The 20151-nt window shown below is 34.6% G+C and overlaps 1 protein-coding gene across 1 annotated transcript in view; it reads left to right on the plus strand.

The window, feature by feature from the left end:
- The window catches only part of SNX24 (sorting nexin 24), a 264545-nt gene that overhangs the window by 169470 nt on the left and 74924 nt on the right, over positions 1 to 20151 (plus strand). Inside the window, exon 3 of the mRNA XM_043979692.1 lies at positions 3741 to 3845. Coding sequence (XP_043835627.1) covers positions 3741 to 3845 — 105 coding nt within the window. The remainder of the gene's footprint in view (positions 1 to 3740; positions 3846 to 20151) is intronic.

The raw sequence follows: 20151 nt of genomic DNA on the forward strand, positions 1-20151 counted from the left end.
AAGAGGTTCTTGTCCCAATTCAAGGCCCAGCAAAGTCTTATTTCTTCCATGAAGCCTTTCTTTCTACTCTGGGTTACATTGATCTCTCTGGTCTCTGAATTCCAATAGTGTATAAGTACATATGGGCACATAATTGTTTCATAAATATTTGTTACTTCTACCCAAGAGACAGTAAGTTTCTTGGACATAGGGGCCTTGCTTAATAATTCTTTTGTTTCTTTCATTATGTTTAAATCATTCAGTCAGGCCATCAAAAAGTTTTTATTAAATGCCTACTCTGTATGAGACACTGGGGATATAAGTACAAAGAATGAAACAATTCCTATTTTGTAATGCTGAGCAAATAAATTTATTAAATATTTCTCAATTGAAATTAATTGCAAAGAATTTCATTGCTGTTTGTAGATTTCTGTTTAAATTGGTTTGTATGGGGACTTAAAGTTGGAAATCACAACTACTTGCCCTGATAATGTATAGTTTGTAATGTATGCCAGAAAACAGGAGAAAAATATGTTCATTTTCACTTCAATTTTCCATAAAAGCTCTCCCCCAAGTGCTCCATTTCACCTAGGTTTATGCCCCGGAATGAACCAGAAAATATGCTATTTGGAGTTGTGGTCTCTACTTCCATATACACACCCATAAAAGAGAGAATGCTAGGAAAACCTACTTTTCAGATGTAGGAGAGTTAAATACAAACTATTTGTAGTAATCTCATGTAATCTACAATATTGTTTATAGTTATTTTCTAGACCTAGTTCTTTTCATAGAGGTTTTAGTTGCCGATTTGGGCTATTGTTATTTATCTTAATACTGACTGCAGTCATTTTTCTATGAGTATCTAGCACATAATCAATAATAAAATAATGAATTTCTTGCATTTCACTCAGTGAAAAATAAATTATGAAAGAATTTAAGAAATGCCATATGAGGTCAGAACAGTTAAGCAAATATTCTGACTCTTGACAGTGACACTAAGGAAAATTTAGTTTCCCTCTATCATGTCATCATTAGCATTAAACTCCAAATATCCTCAGTTTTCTTTATCCTTAATTTGGATTTATCAACTATATGTTTATATTAATTCTTCTTAAGCCTATTTAAATTTATCACTCTGTATCAAAAAAAGAAAGTATTTTTAACCAAATTTTCAGAAATGATTAAGTATAATCAAATTATCTTTTAACTCTGTCACAAAAAGGTATTTCATAAAACAGATGTAATATTGTCTAAAAAAATAATACAGAGTGATCATCACAAGAAAATGGGGTTGTGTTCTTATAAGTATTGTGAGATTCAAAATTGGATATACGGAGTATTAAGCTAAAGTTTATAATTTATTGGCAACCACTCATTAGATTTTAGATAGTATAGCTAGAATTTTAGCACCTTACAGTATCCTGTATATCTTTTGCCTATCCAAATGGATGGTAAAAGTTGTACAAAAGGATCACAGTAAAATCTAGACTTAATCATCAGCAGAGTAGCAGTAGAGTATTTATCTTGAAAGCAGCTGAGCCCTATTGGAAACTTATATTGTTACAAGTTTGTCTTTCTCCTACAGCAATTCATTACTCACCTACAAATGCTGTCATCCCAGTAGCTATTTGATAGCTTCCTCAGTGCTCTTGACACATAAATAGGGGGAAAATGTTTTTATGCTATAGCTGTGGGATAATGTAGAGAGCCTTGATTTCCCATTCTTAAACATTATCAGAGTTGTAATTTAATACTTTTAAAAGAAGTTTCATTATCAAATTGAAAATTCCTCTTAAATTATAATAACTTTTCATAATGATTTGGCTTTGTTGGTTTATCTTTTGCTTCAGAAACAACTCAGTCAGCTCGGAGACAAAATGTAAATTCTCAATCCCCTATAGGCAAGCATGTCAAAGTTGATTTTGAGTTTGTCCTTGCATTTCTCTCCACATTTTCTTAGAGGCAGTATCAGCAAAAAGAATGACATACAGCACCAAAATCTATTCCATTTGTTATTTTGTTATAAAGTGTATTGAAAAGCAAGTTTACAGTATAACATTGTGGATGAATCATATTTTTAGTTTAGCGAAGACATAATTAAAGTTAAAATTCTTAATCATTATTGCATGCTGATTCTTTAGATGTGGAGCAAAGAATTACATACTGACATATTAAGTTTCCATGCAGGAAGATCTAACTCAGTTTTTGATAGTTGAAATAGTTTCTCTTTCTCCTTTAGGCTATTTCTTTTTAAGCCATACTTACCCATAAAGCCCTGAAAACTTTGGCTTGAAAACTGAGTTCCATTTTTTTTTCTTTATGAAAAAGTCTTATTGTGAACTTAATCACTAATAAAAACATTTTATCATATAAAGAAAAACAAAAAACGATTGTGTAAGAAACTAAATTTGCCACATGCATTTAGAAAGATAATGAATGAATATATTAAATTTAACAATTTAATAAAAATTTCTTCTTTTGTGCATTTAAAAACAATTTATTGATGCTTTTATTCTATCACTGCCCACTAATTCACCATCCCCCCAACTCCCAAACGGAAGCCTTCCCCTGAAACAAAAATGTATAGTTAAGCAAAACAAACCTATACATTTACCATGCCTGAAAATACATGTATCATTCTATGCCTTAGTTCATCAGCTGAGAAGAGGTTTCATCATCTGTCTGGTGAAAGGACCATTCAATTTTTATTGAATTGTATTTTCAGTTGATTCTTAGAAATTTAGATGGATCAGTCTTGTGTTTGTTTGTTTTTTTCTCTTTTAGTTTGTTTCTCTGTGAATGATCTCAAAAAAGGATGGCATAGTATAGTATTACGGCTTCCCAGGCAGAAAGTGTCCTGAGCACAACATTTTGCTCTATTTTTTCAATATATAAAAAAATAACTTACAGTTCTAACTATTATGTTTATTTACATAGGCAAAATTTCCTTTAATTTTTGGATATAAGGAATTATTCACACTTTTGCAGTTTTAGATTAATTCAACTACTTCAGTTTGAAATATCTTGGGAAAAATAGTCATATACTTGAAATATGTATGATAAAATATTTAAAGGGAATATAATAAAATCTATATTTTTGGAAGGATATGTAAGAGATTTTAACTTTTTAAATAAATTTTCATTTTATTAAATGTTTCCCAGTTATATGTAAAAAAAAAACTTTAACATTTATTTTAAAATATTTTGAGTCCCAAATTCTTTCCCTCCCTCCTACCACTAGAGAAGACAAACCTTGGGATGTTAATTATACATGTGAAATCATGCAACACATTTCATATTAACCATGTTGCAAAAGAAAACACCCCACCCTCTTCCCAAACAAGAAAAACAAAGTTAAAAAAGGTATCCTTCAAAATGCACTCAGTTCATTAGTTCTCTTTCTAGAGATGGATAGTAATTTTCATTATGGTTCTTTTGAAATTGTCTTGGATCACTGCTTGATCAGAATACCTGTGTCTTTCATAGTTAAACATTGTTATGATATTGCTTTCATTGTATACTCACTTTTTAATTGATTTTAATTGTTTTTTTGTTTTTACTGTTCTACTTCACTTTGCATCAGTTTCTATAAGTCTGAGAAAGAACTTTTCAATAGACTTGGATCAAATCAGTCTTTATGTCTGTCTGATTTACTTTTTAACCTATCTCATTTTTGTGGGATTAAAAATTTTTTTGCAACATTGTCTTAAAAATTATAATCGTTTTCTGTGAATTTTAAGAAAATGTTTCTGTCTTTATAGCTCAAGAAATGTATAAAAACTCCAGAAATTCCTTCCAAACATGTTAGAAACTGGGTCCCAAAGGTCTTAGAGCAGCGACGACAAGGTTTAGAAGCCTATTTACAGGTAAGATGTCTTCAACTTTTGTAAACCACAGGGAACAGGAATTTATACTCTGAATTATTCACTGTATTCATCACTTATTAATGTGAATGTGTTGTCCACACAAAAAAAGTAATTAAAAATAATTTGACTTGGTATTCTCCTATACAACTTAGAGATGAGAATGGAAATATAAAAAAATCTAGCCTTTACATTCCAGAAATGATAATTTTAGAGGTTGGAAATTGCATATTGCCTTTAGTTCAGAGAAGTATAAAGGGACATTTATCTATGTATTTATTTATTTTACAATTATGTAAAACATTACCATATTAGTCATTTTGTATATGAAAACGTAAATGAAAGAAAGTGAAAAATAGCATTCTTCAGTCTGTATTCAGTTCTTTCTTTGGAGGTAGAGAGTATGTTTCATTGATAGTCCTTGAGATTGTCTTGGATCATTGTATTGTTGAGAATAGTTAAGTCTTTCACAGTTCTTCATCAAACAATATTGCTGTCACTGTGGACAATGTTCTCTTGGTTCTGCTCACTTCACTATACATCAGTTCATACAAGTCTTTCCAGGCTTTTCTGAAATCATCCTGTTTGTCATTTCTTATAGCACAATAATATTCTATCACCATCATATACCACAGCTTGTTTAGCCATTACCCAGTTGATGGGCATTCCTTTGATTTCCAATTCTTAGCCACCACAAAAAAGAGCTGCTATAAATATTATTGTACAAATAGATCTTTTTCTAAAGGGACATTTAGATGATCATAAATAGGAAGAAAGATAGTATGTTCAATTGTTATTGATTTTTAATTTTAAATGATCTTTTAATGAATAATTTCCTAACTTTATTAGGACCCTAATCCTCATATAAAGAGAGACAAATATAAATATATATGTATTAATTTAAAGTATGTAAAGTTTTATCCATTTTCAGTTATAGGCCATGCTGTTATAATCAGAGTGAAGAACATTAGAAGAGAATGAGTGATGTGTGTCTTTTTGTTGTCAGCCTGGCCCACTGAAACCACTAGAGAGGAGTTACTCACTCTGATGGAGAGCCATGGTGAAATTGAAATATCCATTCTTTCCCAAAGGAAATTGTCAACAGAATATGGATTTAGAGCTAGTCCACCTTCACTATACAGATTAGGGTCACAGAGGCAACAAGTAGCACAGCCAGGATTTGAGTCTATATATCTTCTGTCTCCAAATCCAAAAGTTTGGAACTTTGAATGCATTTTTGGGGGAGGGGGAAGAAACCCTATTTGTTACTGGAATGTGTATGAAGAACAAACTCTAGAGTGAATGAAAGGATCACCTAGGATTGTTAGCAACTAAAAAAGGAAACAAAGGATTATAATTTAAAAAAAAAAGCTTGAGAAATTAAAGAGAAAAAATTACTCCAAGTCCTTAGGGTGGACGGTTCAGGTACTATGCTTTAGGGTTGAAGTTAGGCTAAGAGTTACAACATGGTGGACGCCATATGAAACTGTTTGAATTTGGGATGGGATCAGGGAAGTTAGGCTTACCCCCAGATTTATGTTTCAAACTCTCTGATCTCCTAATAAAGATTAATCATGACTCCTTGGAAGGTGGCCTCCATTTGTAATGTAAATACTAGTTATGAGTATTTGTAAAAATGCCAGAGGGAGTCCTTCACTCTGTAAGTCCTCATCCAAGTTGCTAGAAAAGGAAATAGGGGAAAAACTCATGTAAATACCAGCCAGAAATCCAAAAGGAATTACTTTGAGAAAGCTATCTCCTCTCTTCATTCCAGGTTAGTTCTTATCTGCCCCATTCTTCTCTAGTTTAGGGGATTTTTGCTTCACTTCAGATTATCAAACTCTATTTATACTCCCTCCTGTAAATCAACTTCAAGCTGGCTAATGAGTATGATTGCAGTGACCAAAAAGGTTTCTGATTTTCCAAAAGGGCATTTGTCACTTTGCCACCTCCACTCTAAGCCTGAGTATATCTTCAGCTTAACCCAGGGAAACTCATTCTTCTAAATATCTTTTGGTGTGACTAGTATGAAATTTACCGCAAAGTTTTAGCTATGTACCATGTAATAATGGGAAATTGGTAGGGAAAGAATGAACTGACCAGCAAGGAGAGGGGGACAATCTGTGTATTTATGAAGGTATCAGTTGAGAACTGTTTGCTCTAAACACTTCGCCTTATACAAGAGAGAAGTTGGGCAGCTGATTCTTTCTTTAACCTAAATTCAGGACAGAAGGAATGTTTTCTCTAAGTGCAGGTAATGTCATTTCACCAGACTTAGTCTGATCAGTATTAGACCCACTGGTCACAATATCTATAAGTCCATATTATCTGGATTGTTGACTAAATTAGCAGCCTCAATAGCAGCAGTGGTAACACCTTTAGAGTCTTTGTAGGAGAGGGCATAAGAGCACAAATCCAGAACTCTATGTGGAAAGTCCACATGGTGTTAAAATGGATAAATCTCTACCTCTCCACCAGGCTTCTCTTTTTTCCAGTCTCCCCCCCCCCCCCATTATTTTCCAGGAAACAACCCTGCTTTATTCCCCCTATTAAAAAAAAAAACACAACATTTTTTTATTTAAAGATTTAAAGATTCAAAATTCTATCTCTTCCTTTCCTCCCCTCCCCCACCCTGGCTAAAAAATACTTAAGTATATAACATAGAATATATAAGGGAAATACACAAACATGTATTTTGTAATTTTTTGTTAGCATATAGAATCATAGAACATTAGAACTAATGGGCATGTTAGCAATAGTCTAGTCTAGTCTTCTCTCTTTACCAGTTAAATGTAAGCTCATCAAGAGCAGATTATTTCATTCCTTATATTTGTATACCCAGTACTTGGCATATGCCTGGAGGGAGCATAGTGAATGCTTGTTGACTGAATTACAGATGAGGAGACTGAGACCCAGGGACCTTAAGTCCCTTGAGGTTAATACCCATTTCTCTTAGTTTTAGGAAATAGTTTTCAAAACCAGGATAAACTCTGCATCTACTTTCTGGAAAATAAGAGACAGTGTGATGATCATGCCTCAGTAGAGGATCAGAAAATACAAGTTAATTTGAAAGTAATAATCCAATTCCCCATGTTGTTGTTTTCTGGATGGTTACAGTAAGCAGGATTAAGGATATCAGACTCTTTGGCAAATGGAAATGTAGAGGATACTACTGAAGGAACTACTTGGAACTTTTGAAGGTGACGATTGGGAAGCCTTAGAGAACTTCCACATGGACTAATTGGGGACTCTTTGGTAGAAGCCATTGGGAGAGAGATTTGAAAAGACAATGCTTTTTCCTCTGTAGGAGTTCAGAGAACTTTCTGGAATTAGGAATGTGAACAAATGTGTTAAATGAACCCCAGCTGATTTTCTGAGGAAAATAAAGGTCTCATCAGTTTTAAAAGGTTAAAAGGGACAACTTCACTCTTTCTCCTATGAATAGTAACTTTCCTTCTGGAACATCCAGTGAGTGTTGGATGAGGGGCCCCAGGGCAGACCTCAGCCCCAGTAGTAGTAGCATTTGAGGTAACACATCAAGATCTGGTATGGGAGTATATGTGTAGGATACTCAAGCCCCGGTTTAGGGGGATATCTCTTGAACATAGTATAGGAGAGCATTACATGACCTGGCCTTTGAGAGCACCAGCAATGGCAATGCCTACAGTTGTAGCTTAGAACAGGAGGACAGTGCTTGGCCCTGATAGAATTGGCAGTGTGGGTATCTGGTAGCCATAAATTGTATAGTGGATCACTGCAGCAGGCAACAGTAGAATAGGAAGTAGTCAGGCCCCAGGAGTGATGAGTAATGGACTATACAGAGGCATAGATCCCAGTGACATGGCCCATGTAGCAATAGGCACCAGAGGCAATGATTTGGGCCTCTGAGGAATGGACACTAGCCTGGACATCAGCATACATTGTACCTGTGTAGTCCTTTGCTTACTGTAATCTGAAAGTGACTGGGTCTGTGGAACATCTTTCTGATCTAACATTGCTACCCTGGTGAATGCAGAGGCAGAGAGTGTCTTTTAAAAATAATTTGTTTGGGCCACGAATGTTTCATCACTGAGTCTGACTCATTTTACTGGTCTGTGTTAGGCCTGGCCCAGAATAAATATCCAGATAAATAATTAACTCATAATAATTTTTATCCTTTCCAATATTTGCTTCCATCCTTACCCTTTATTTTTCTGTCTTAAAGTACTCATATATCTAGCTGTCCATGGTGTCTCTAGATAATGAGACTTTTTACATGCCTGTAATTTAATAAAGGGATTGACTAAATAGTGGATGCTTTAGGGAAAGTTCAGACTCTCTCTCTCGTACACTCAAACCCTTTAGGCTCAGAGTTTTAAAATTCTGAGTTCTCAATTTTCTTTTTAGAGTACTAAGAGTGTGTGTGTGTGTGTGTGTGTGTGTGTGTGTGTGTGTGTGTGTGTAATGGCAGCTTCTGTCTCTTCAAAGGATTGATTTTAAACAGTAGCTAAAATAATTGACAAATCCAAAGGTACTTAGGTAAAAAGGACGATTATGAAGTTTGGATAGTATGAAAATCTGTAGCAATGGTATTATGGATGCCTTGAGTATAAAGAGACAAACTGTTCTTTGTCCTCATTAAAGACTGTGCACAGTGTGTTAAATAATATTAATGGCTAGAATTGTCAGTACTTAACAGTGCTTTCCTCGTACAAGTGATTTTATTGATCGATACAGACTCAATGTAACAGGGGCAGATTATTTTACTGATTTTATCGAAATGTTAACTAAGTTTGTTAGTGTATCACATATCTTTAAATAGATCTAGATGATGATGTAGATTAAGAAAAGCAGCCTGCCATCCATCTTTTTTGGATCTGGTAATAACTTAAATCCATCATTGCTTGAAAGCTGTTTTTAGATTCTTTTGTGCATACATGTTTCTAGGGTGCCTGGTCAAGAGTCCTGTAAATTTGTTCCATTTGGAATAGGTTTTTGAATCAGGAAAACCCAAAGCACTCCTCAGGAATCTGACACATAGATCTCTCATCATGCTTGATAAGGACATTTTTAACAATCAGTAAAATCCTTGAGGACATGAATTATTTAATTTTTGTTTTCATATCCCCAGTACCTAGCATAGTTCATTGCACATAGTAAGTAGTTGATAAATATTGGTTGAATGGAACTGAATTGGCAAAATAATTTTAGAGATTGTTTTAAATTCATTATTTTAAATTCTTTCCATTGGTTAAGTTGTGACCTGTGACTCCTTATTTTGTTCAATTTCTGTATATAACATTTTTAGTCTTGAACAGAGACTATCAGAATATACCAGAAACTTTCCTTTAGATCTTTTTATATTTCATAGATGTCAGGGGATCATTCTGTTATCACTCTTGCCCTATGTCTGGACAATTCTTTTTCTGAGAATGATGTCCCATTTGCCATTTCTTGCACATAGATCATCATTGGGAAGGTACTGCAGCTCAATCATGCCTACTTTAGTCTTTCCATTAATTTTGGGGTCCTCTGCAACTTTGATTCACTGGAGATTGTGGTATTCCAAGGTTTACAGGCATAAATAGCATAGAAACCTCAAGAGATTTAAATATATAGAAATATGCCAGTGTAGGTTTCCTTTTATTTACCCAAGTGCATTGCCTTTAAGTTTCTCTAAAGGTGATAATCCTTATGTTAAGAAAGGCATTTAGGTGATAAACTTTTTAAAATCACTAAGTCTAGATATGTATCCTCAGCACATAGCACATTGACTTACATTGAGCTCAGTAAATGTGTGACTTGACTTGATTTCATAAACTTTCCAAAGTGAGGCATAGAAAGCATGGATCCAGACTAGGGCTACCTAGCCCAAAATAAACAAAAGACTACAAATGGCCAATGAGCTTAAAAATAGCAGTTTGGATAACCAGTGGGGACTGAGTTGCTGTTTTGGTCATATGTCATTTTCTTCATTGTTCTCTTCTATGCATGCCTAGCAAAATCCCTCAACAGCAGTCATGTTGAGACAGCAGGTCGGGCCTGCAGGAGGAGGAAAGTGGCTTTTAGCAGTGTCTACATTCCAAGGCTGAGGAACACAGGAGAGAGAGACAAAGACAGACAGACAGACAGACAGAGACAGGCTTCTGTTCCTCCCCCCATAGCAGTGTGAACTCTTGTTTGACATGCATCCACCCACACATTTATGCACAGATGTATATTAGATTGGGTCAGTCATTTCATCATTATATGAAGCTCATGTGACTATTTGATGGAGGCAGGGATGGAGGCAGAGAGAGAGAGAGAGAGAGAGAGAGAATTCCTCTACCATATATACATAAATGTACGTGTCTCTGTATATGGATATACATGTAAATAAAAGACAACTAGGTGGTGGAAAGTGGGTAGAATGCCAGGCCTGGAGTCAGGAAGACCTGAGTTCAAATCCACCCTCAGATACTTACTAGCTGTGTGACCCTGGACCTGTGGGCCTCAGTTTCCTCATCTGTAAAATGAACTGGAGAGGAAAATGGCAAACCATTCCATTAGGAATGTCAAGAAATTCTCAGAAAGGATCACAAAGAGTTGGATACAACTGAAAAATTACTAAGAAACAAAAATATATAAATATAAATGCCTAAGATTACATATATAGATATTACATGTGCAAACATAAAAAGCACACATGCACATTCCTAAAACCCATTTTTTTTCTGGGCGATAAATTAAGGCATTCTTATTTACAGTAGATCAGCAGGCTGGTAGTAATTTACTAATATGGATAGAGCTATACTAATTTTTTTCCCCTCAAAGTTTATACTCAAATCTAGAAAAGAACCAAAATATAAAAACTCTTAAATAGAAGTATCAGTATCTAAAAAAAAGTTCAGGAGACTGAGACAATAATTTAAAAGATTTACATGTTTTATGCTTTCATGACATATGAAAAGTTTGAGAGATATAGTTTCTGGGTAATTAAAATTTTTTTTCATTATGGCTAAGAGATAATAAAATGGCCATTTGGCTTTTTTTTTTTTTTTTGTAAACTGAAGATGAATCATGGAAGCCTTCCAATGATTATATGCCCTTGGAAGAATGGGTGTTGCCAAAAGGCAGAAATTATCTTTGATTGGTTACAATTAATGAGAGAATTAATATTATAATGAGAGGCAGACCTATTCTAATAATAGGGTGGAGGATGTGACTCTAATTATATCACTCTTACTTATTTCTTACTAGACCACCTCAGGCAATCTAGACAAATCTAGATCTACCTCCATTTAGGCTTACCTGAATAGGACACAGTGGGCTAGAATTCACCTAGATTCTTTTTGTAAGGTTTTCTAGTTGGGTAGGGTCCTACCCATATATATATACCTTAGCTATCAGCAACCTACAAGGTTGTTTTTTTTTTCCTGAATGAGGAAATAGAAAGGGAAAATCATAATCTCAATTAATAATTGGTTATTAATGTAAGAGAGAAATAATAATTTCTCTAACATTTATAGATTTTTAATCTGGATAGGACTTTAAAAATTGTCTAGCATAGCCACTCCATGAGCAGACCTTAGGCCCAGAGATTTTAAGTTATTTGCCCAGTCATACAACTACTAGATATCAGAATCAAGATTCTAACTGAGGTCTTCTGACACTGAATTTGATGTTCTTTCCAGTACATGAAACTGCCTTTGTGGAGATCAAACTTAGAAGTAAGAAAATTTAACAGCTTACTTTTTTGCTCAAAAGGTTTATGAAGGATATGAAATAATACAGTTCAGCTGGGCAAAACTTATTCAGTACACCAACAAATTCTAAGTATGGCAGACAACTTGTGAGTCACAAATTTTGACCATTTGATTTGTCAATGCTAATGAAAAATCTGGGCAGTCATTATGAGTCTGTTTAATGAGGCATCATTTTTTTTTTTTTTTGCAGGGCAATGAGGGTTAAGTGACTTGCCCAGGGTCACACGGCTAGTAAGTGTCAAGTGTCTGAGGCCAGCTTTGAATTCAGGTCCTCCTGAATCCAGGGCCAGTGCTTTATCCACTGCGTCACCTAGCTGCCCCCATGAGGCATCATTGTAAAACTTAAAGTAATAAATAAATGTCAGCAGCAATAGAAGTAAGAGTCAAAATAGAAAGGATACCCATTATCTGTGGTTACACATGGTGCTTAAGGAATCTAAAGTCTGGGGTTCCATTTCTAAGTAACCGTGGTAATAAAGAGACTTGCAGTTTTGTTTCTCTTAACTGCCCTATTAGCCTTAGTTTGTCATGTCACAGGTGTGTATTGTTGGCCACTAGAGGACTATGTAAGGGGGTATAGATGAATTAGTACAAACTCATCATGACTTCTGTAAAACACCTCCAAATTCAGTCTAATGATTTTTTTACACAAATTATTACTACCTTTTGTTTCAAGATTAAACATTAGTTCAAAGGTAGTTTTTCTTGTTCCATCAAGCTGATTTATTAACATATGTAGGTACATTAATACCATTCAAAGGTGGCAATGTTAGGGTCTTAATTTTGAAAATTTTTGTTCAGATAACATTTCATGGATCAAAAACTGCAACAAGGTAGTGTTATATTATATTTCACCAGGTTGATGATTATTTGATTGTTCAAATTAAATTTCATGGTATAGCCCATTTAGTATAACCATTTTTCTATTGATTATATCTGAATTTCTATACATTTAAGCTTATTTTCTGAAATATGTAATTGATTTTTCCAAAGATATCAGCTGGCTCACTAAAATGGCAAGTTTTTCTTCTTCATCTAGTACACTCTTCTTGATCTACAAGTGAAATAAAAAGTGTGCAAACTAAGCAAGACAGGAATGAGAACTGGAACCTTAATTTCATTAAACACTTTGTAACTGCTAAAGATTAATGTATATATCTCTTGTTAATTCTTTCCAATTACTTAGTTCATATAAATTCCCAAGCCTCGTTAATTATGCTGAAGTCAAGTGGTAATTTTTAACAGTATTTCCACAACAAGGGAATTTTACTGGTGTAACCTTGCCCTATCATAGAAACTCTCAACAGATTAGGCTCTCTGACTGGAGTCCATTCATTTTCTGCAGAAGCCTAATTGCTGCCGACTAGCTGCCACAGGTACCTTGGATATTGTACGTTTAAGGAATACAGGTACTTCTGAGAACAAATAAGGAAAGATTAATTGTTTGTTTGTTTCATCCCAAGAGAAATGTGGGTGCTTAATCAAGAAAAATAATTTCTTCTGTTGATTTGGCTTATTTGGAGAAAGGATAATTGTGTAAAGGGAGGTGCAAAATGATGCATTTTATAAGAAATATTGCTGTTTACCTACACAGGAGGCAAGGGTACAGTGAAATAAATGTAAGACATTGAAGAAATTGATGAGGATAGCTCACATTTCTCATAGTAAGTAATCTGGTTGTTGGGCTTTTATTTGTACCAATAGTTCTGGGTAGTATTGTCATTTGTTTTGTCTGCTTCTTCAGAAATCTAATCAAGGAGACAATAGTGTAAAAAAACAACACCACTTTTCCAAATTGTTCTTAATTGCTAGAGCACAGAGTGAGCTAAATGCTGTGATGTTTCCAATTAAAGAACCTGTTTCAAGCAAGTACCATTAAATCTATCTTTCCCAATCTGATAAATAAGCTATCAAAGAGTGGAACAGATTAATTGAAAGCAATTAGTTCCAGGCTTCTTATAATAGTGAAAGTAAAGCAACATTATTAATGAATGTTAATTTTGCATGAAACAAAGTTGTGACCATTTTTGATGTAACTAAGCCATTGTAGTTAGAAAGAGCAAAATTTTCTTGCTTAGACTAATTTGTAAAATTATTTCTAACACTAAAAACATTTTATTTCTAAAATCAAGTCACGTCCAGAACACATTACACACCAGTATAAGACTTGTGTATATATATGAGAGACAGTAATGAATTCAAAATGGAAGGTTACAATGTATTTGATTTAGATAATGGAATTGATTTGAAAGAAAATATCATTTTCATCATTCCCTCTGAGAGTAAAGGACAGATGTATATAGAAAAGGAGAAGGTGTGATTTCATACTATCTTAGGTCTGGACTGCTCTTAGATTTATACTTTGCCTTTACTTTCTTTTTTACTTTAATACCACCCATACTTCTCCCCCACATTCAAGCAAATACTCCCATAAACAGCTAATCAGGATCATGAAGTAAAAATCATGACTGATAGAAAATCACCTTTTACATTAGAGATGAACAGAAAGTATGGCACTTTCATTCTAATATTTTGGTACCAATATTGCTATAATTAACCTTAGGTTATTGTTTAAGTTGTTTTAGTGTTATATTTATCTATATTACTCTGGTCAATATGTTTATCACTTCTTCGCCTCTCTCTTTTTTTTTTTTTTTACTCTGCAATATGATGTACAAGCTTAATACAGTTCTCTGAATTCTTCACAGAAATCATCCTTTATTACTCAATAATATTCCATTCTATTTATATACCACATTTTTAGCCATTCCCCAATCATTGAGCACATATTTTGTTTTTAACTTTTTATTATTATAAATAATGTGCTCAAGAATATATTTTATGTATAGGTCTTTTCTTTCCATACTTAATCTTCTTACATTATAAAACCAGGGGTATGACCTTTGGAGCAAAAGTTATAAACAACTTATTTTTTCTTTCATAACCCCAAGTCATTTTTCAAACAGTTAGGGTACCTTTCTTCCCACATTCTCTTGAACACTAAATTTTCCTTTCTTTTACCAGGTTTGACAATTGTATAGGTTATTTCAATTTCTATTTCTATGATTATTAGTGATTTTGAAGAGTTTATCAAATTGTTGATAAATTACATTTCTTTTCCTGGTGACTACTATCATTCAACTCTATCCTAACTAATGTGACAGCTCTTAATTTTTATATATTTTTGTCAATTTTCTCAAGATTTTTTGAATTTCAGACATTTCAGTTGTTTTAATACTTTCTTTTTTCCAATCTTTAACTTCTAACTTTAGCTTCATTGACTTTGTATAAAAAGTTCTAAATTTTATGTAATCAAGATTATTTTATCTTTAAAATTGTCTCAAATCTACTTATGAATTCATGCATTATCTACAATTAATGAAAAATGTAGCCTCCCATTACCCCAAATTATTTTATGATGTGACTCTTTCTATATAAATCATTTGTCTATCTGAATTTTATTATAGTGTATAGCATAAAGTGTTCACCTTAACCTCTTTCCCACCAAACTACTTTCCAGTTTCCCCCTAAATTCTTGTTGTATAAAGAGTCTCTTCCTGGAGAGTTTGTGATTGAGAGTTTATTATACACTATACAGTTATTTATGTTTGTTTCTATGTCTTGCTTATCTGATCTAGTCTACTAATCTACCTCTCAAACTTTAATGAAGTATTAGATTGTTTTGAAAATTACCTTTTTGTTGTTGTTGTTGTTTGCTTTGTTTGTTTTGCGGGGCAATGAGGGTTAAGTGACTTGCCCAGGGTCACACAGCTAGTAAGTGTCAAGTGTCTGAGACTGGATTTGAACTCAGGTGCTCCTGAATCCAGGGCCAGTGCTTTTTTGACTGCGCCACCTAGCTGCCCCTGAAAATTACTTATTTTTAATAAATTAAGTTCTTATACCCAAGCTTGTTTCATTTCTACTTTTTTTCTGTCACTTCCTTTGATATTTTTTACTTTTAATTCTCCCATGTGAATTTTGCTGCTGTAAAATATCACCTTTTTAGTTTCATTGCTATATGGATAAATCCATAGACCACCTTGCATAGGAGTATGAATTTTCTTTTATTTCTGTGAAAATTATTTGTAGTTGCATTTCTATAAAGCTTCTTTGCCTCTTGATAAATTACCTTCCAGATATTGAATACATTTTGCAGTTATTTAAAATGAGAGTTCTCTTTTGATGTCTTTCTAATTTTTTTTTTTGGTAATTTTCAGACATGTTGCCAGTTTTGTGGCTTTATTTTATTATCAATATTTTCCTGAAAATTATTTGTTTCAATTTTTTGTATATTTTCTGAAGTTTCTGAATAAACTATCATGTTCACAAATAGAGATAATTTTCCACCTCTTTCAATCAGTGTCCAGTATAAAATATAATGGAGAGCATGGACATCTTTCCCCACATTTTATCCTACTGGCATACCAGACTTTTTATTATCAAGACCTCATATATAGGAAAAGCCATTACCCCCAAGCCCAGTCTTCACTTCTTCCATATCATCTAAAAGAAAATTGTGATCCACAGGATTCTTGAGAATGTTAGCTTCAGTCAAAGTGTACAACATTTCTATCCTATGGCCAACAAACTCCTGCCTCTTAGCTTTTTGATTCCAGTGATGCTGAATCCTCCCCTACCTAAATGACCCCAAAAACCCCTTCTTCTGCCATAACTTCCTGTTCTCTCATCTCAGCCCTCCTTCTCCCATTCCCCAGCTCTTTGCCTGCCTTCCAGTGTGCTTTCTGGTATTCCCCATTTTATTTTATTTTATATTTATTTATTTGTGGGACAACGAGGGTTAAGTGACTTGTCCAGGGTCACACAACTAGTGAATGTCAAGTGTCTGAGGTCGGATTTGAACTCAGGTCCTCCTGAATCCAGGGCTGGTGCTTTATCCACTGCGCCACCTAGCTGCCCCTTCCCCATTTTATTCTAAACAAATCTCCCTTCATCTTAGCCTTCTTCCTTTACCCCTCAAGGAAATACTATATCCCTGACCATACTATTGATTGCACTTCAGTCATCCAGCTCCAGTATCCCAAAAGCCTAGTCTTTGAAGGAGAAATTGGCATGTTCTTTGCTTCCCCACTGCCATTTACAAACCAACCCTTTCCTAACTTCATTCTTCAGCTTTTCCTTTGAGATCCACTTTATCCAGATATATCAAGATATGTCTAGATCCTGTTGACAGTTATTTAAAGACTCATAAAACATTCTTTCTCTTTGCTCAAGGAATCTAGTACCTGATTCACAGTCTCTCTTTCCACCCTAGCCCCTTCTTTTATCCTAGGGGATTTAATAATCATATTGAAGTTCTCTCAAATACCATAACCTTCTGGTTTGGCGTTCTCTTCAACTCCCATGACCTGTTTTTTTACTCTACCTCAGTAAATCACATGCAGGGCAGTCATACTATAGATCTCACCACTACCCAGAAACATTCTACCTTTGTATTCAGGAAATTTTGAAATAATTTTATCTGGCTATAACTTTATTAATTTATTATTCCTCTCTCCTCATGGTTCAACTCTTCCTAAATATTGTTTTTAACCATTTCTCATTTAATTTCACTGTGACCTCCAGGCACTCTCCCAGTATTCTCAGTGCTCTACTGGGCCCAGACTCTTGCTCTAGTTTTACTTTCCTGATATCGTTCTCTATTCTTGAATCCCTTTCTTTGTTAAGTCCCCACTATGGATTATACCCACCAACTGTCTCCTGTTTCCCTACTCCCATTAGTGAATTCTTCCCAGAACCTCCATTCTGAAGAAGAACCCCAGCCTCGCCATCCCTGATTTTCCCCAAATAGCTACTATGCCCCTACCCTCCTCCACCTTCCTGCTTTCCAGCTTCTCTTTTATATGTTTTCCCCAATTAGAATGTGAGCACCTTGATGTTAGAGACTTTCTTTTCTATTGTATTTGTATCCTTAGCACATAGTCAAGGGCCTGCCATATAATAAATGCTTCTGACTGACTCACATGCTGTTGAACAGTGACAGAAAAATAATGAAACCATAGGTAGGCCCACTGCTAACAGTTTACATTATCTAATCTCATCTGGTCCTGCAGTAGACATTTTTTTTTACCCTTGTCAATTGACTCTCAATATCCACAGGAGTTATTTCAAACATTTTCTTCTTTTCTCATGCCCCCCAGGTGAATCCCTAACCCCAGCCTCTCATCAGAGAATCTTCTCTCATACTTTACTGACAGAAGAGAAGTTCTTCTTCATGACCCCTCTCTTTGTCTCAAAAACATCATCCCCCATTCTCTTCTTTTTCACTCCAGTTTCTGATAAAGAAATAGGCTTTTGCTTTTCTTCTTTCCAAAATCAACCCCTTTTGTCCCATTGATTATTGTCTCCTGTCTTCTCTAGTAGGTCGAACCTACAATTATTTCCTTTACCTCTCTAACATTATATTTCTCTTGAACTTGTTTCATTCCATCTGTGTATAAAAATAAATAGTTATCCGGGGCAGCTAAATGGCACAGTGGATAGAGCACTGGCCCTGGAGTCAGGAGGACCTGAGTTCAAATCCTGCCCCAGACACTTAACACTTACTGGCTGTGTGACCCTGGGCAAGTCACTTAACCCCAATTGCCTCACCAAAAAAAACAAAAACAAAAACAAAAAACAACATAATTCTTCATCCTTGAAAAATCTTCACTTGATTCTACCACCCCGTCTGGCTTTCATCTTGTATTTCTCTTCCCTTTCATAGCTAAACCTCTAGAAAAAATCTCTACTTCCTCTTCTTAGACTTACTTCTCAACACCTTGCAATCTGGCTCAACTTTCATAAGTTATTATTGTAATGAATCAATGCCTTCAAGGAAGGAGAAGAGTTCTGTGATTTAGTGGTTTCTGGGATCTAATCTCTGGGAAGATTTGCCTACTATAAATGATGTTTTTGAACATAGTTCTAGCTGACTGTCTCTGGTCTATTCTTATTCCTTTACCAGCAAAGAGTCTGTTTCCTGGAGGAACATTTTAGGTCTCTTTCAATTGACAAGCTTCCTTTCTGAGATGGTTCAGACAATTCTTTCCTGTAAATGGCTTGAAAGACCAAGGGCTGCCATTATTGGGAGGTATCTTGCTTTCTGATAGCATGGGTGTGTGTGTGTGTGTGTGTGTGTGTGTGTGTGTGTGTGTGTGTGTGTGTGTGTGTGTGTGTATGAAACTGTCACTATGTAAATATGCTGAATGTGGCTTTATTTGGAAGAAAGGGAACCTAGTAAATGAGTTAGTGGTAATTCTGAGTCCTTGGTAAAGAGGGAGATAGAGTTCTTATTTATCTCCTATGGACAAGGTGGCACCTACTCCAAAGAGACCTCTAAGAAGGCAAAGATTTGGTATTCTCCCCAATGTGATGCCTGTGGTGACTCTTGAAGTGGTAATTAAATTGGCCGTAAAAAAATCCCACCTATGTGGAGTTAGTCCATTTTTGTGGATGTTTGAAGACTTCTTAAGTCCACAATCTTGCCCTGTTGAATAGACATGTTTCTGTATGAAAATATCTATAGAAGTCATATGCCACTGTATATATGTTGCATAGTCTTGCTACGTTAAAGCTAAATTAAGCTTTTTGTTAACTGTTTGATGTCTTTCAAATGCCTCATTTCATGCCAAAATTGAACCTGAACTGTTACCCTATGTCCAACAGTATTGGAAATATTCCACACCCATAGTCCCCAGCCTTCAGAATGAAGGCAAATAGGAGCTTTTTTTTTTTTAACCCCCAAATGGGAGCTTTCTCTTAACTCTTCTGTGGGAATGAAACTGTGTCATAATCACACATAGTTCCATTTTCTTGTTCTTAACACTTAAAAATCATTTTAGTATTTGTAGATATTTTTTGCCTTATTGTTTTTCTTCTTACTTCACTTTATATGACTTCATAAAAGTCTTCCCATGCATCTCTGAATTCTTCATATTAGTTATTTCTTATGGTGAACCATTTATTTAACAGATTTATTTAACCATTCTCCAGTTGGTAGACACATTTTATTTCTAGTTCTTTGCTACCAAAAAAGGTGCTATAGTGAATATGGGATCTTTTTTTCTGTCTTTACCCTTCTTGGGATATATACCTAGCAGTGAAATCTTCAATCCAGAGGTTGTTGACATTTCAGTCGTTTTTTTGACATAACTCCAAAGTGCTTTATAGAATGGTTGGACCAATTCATAACTCTATCCAGACAGCATGACTATCTTCCTATAATGCCTCCAATACTATTTCCATATTTTGTAATCCTTGTCAATTTTTTGAATGTGAAGCAAAACCTCAGTTATTTGAATTGCCCTTACTAGTGCTTTGGGGTAATCTTTCATATGTTGGTGAATAGTTTGCAGGGTTTTTTTTTTTTTTTTGAGATCTATTTGTTCATATACTTTGACCATTATCCATGATGGAATGACTGTTGGTCTTATATAGATGTGTAAGTGTCCTATATGTTTTGTATATTACACTTTTATCACTGATATTTTATACAATTTTTATCCACAATTTCTTATCCTAGTTGCATTATTTTTGTTTGTGCAAAAGCTTTTACATTTTCTGTAATCAAAATTATATCTTTTATT

Source organism: Dromiciops gliroides, chromosome 1 (assembly GCF_019393635.1).
Source record: "Dromiciops gliroides isolate mDroGli1 chromosome 1, mDroGli1.pri, whole genome shotgun sequence".
Classification (NCBI taxonomy): domain Eukaryota; kingdom Metazoa; phylum Chordata; class Mammalia; order Microbiotheria; family Microbiotheriidae; genus Dromiciops; species Dromiciops gliroides.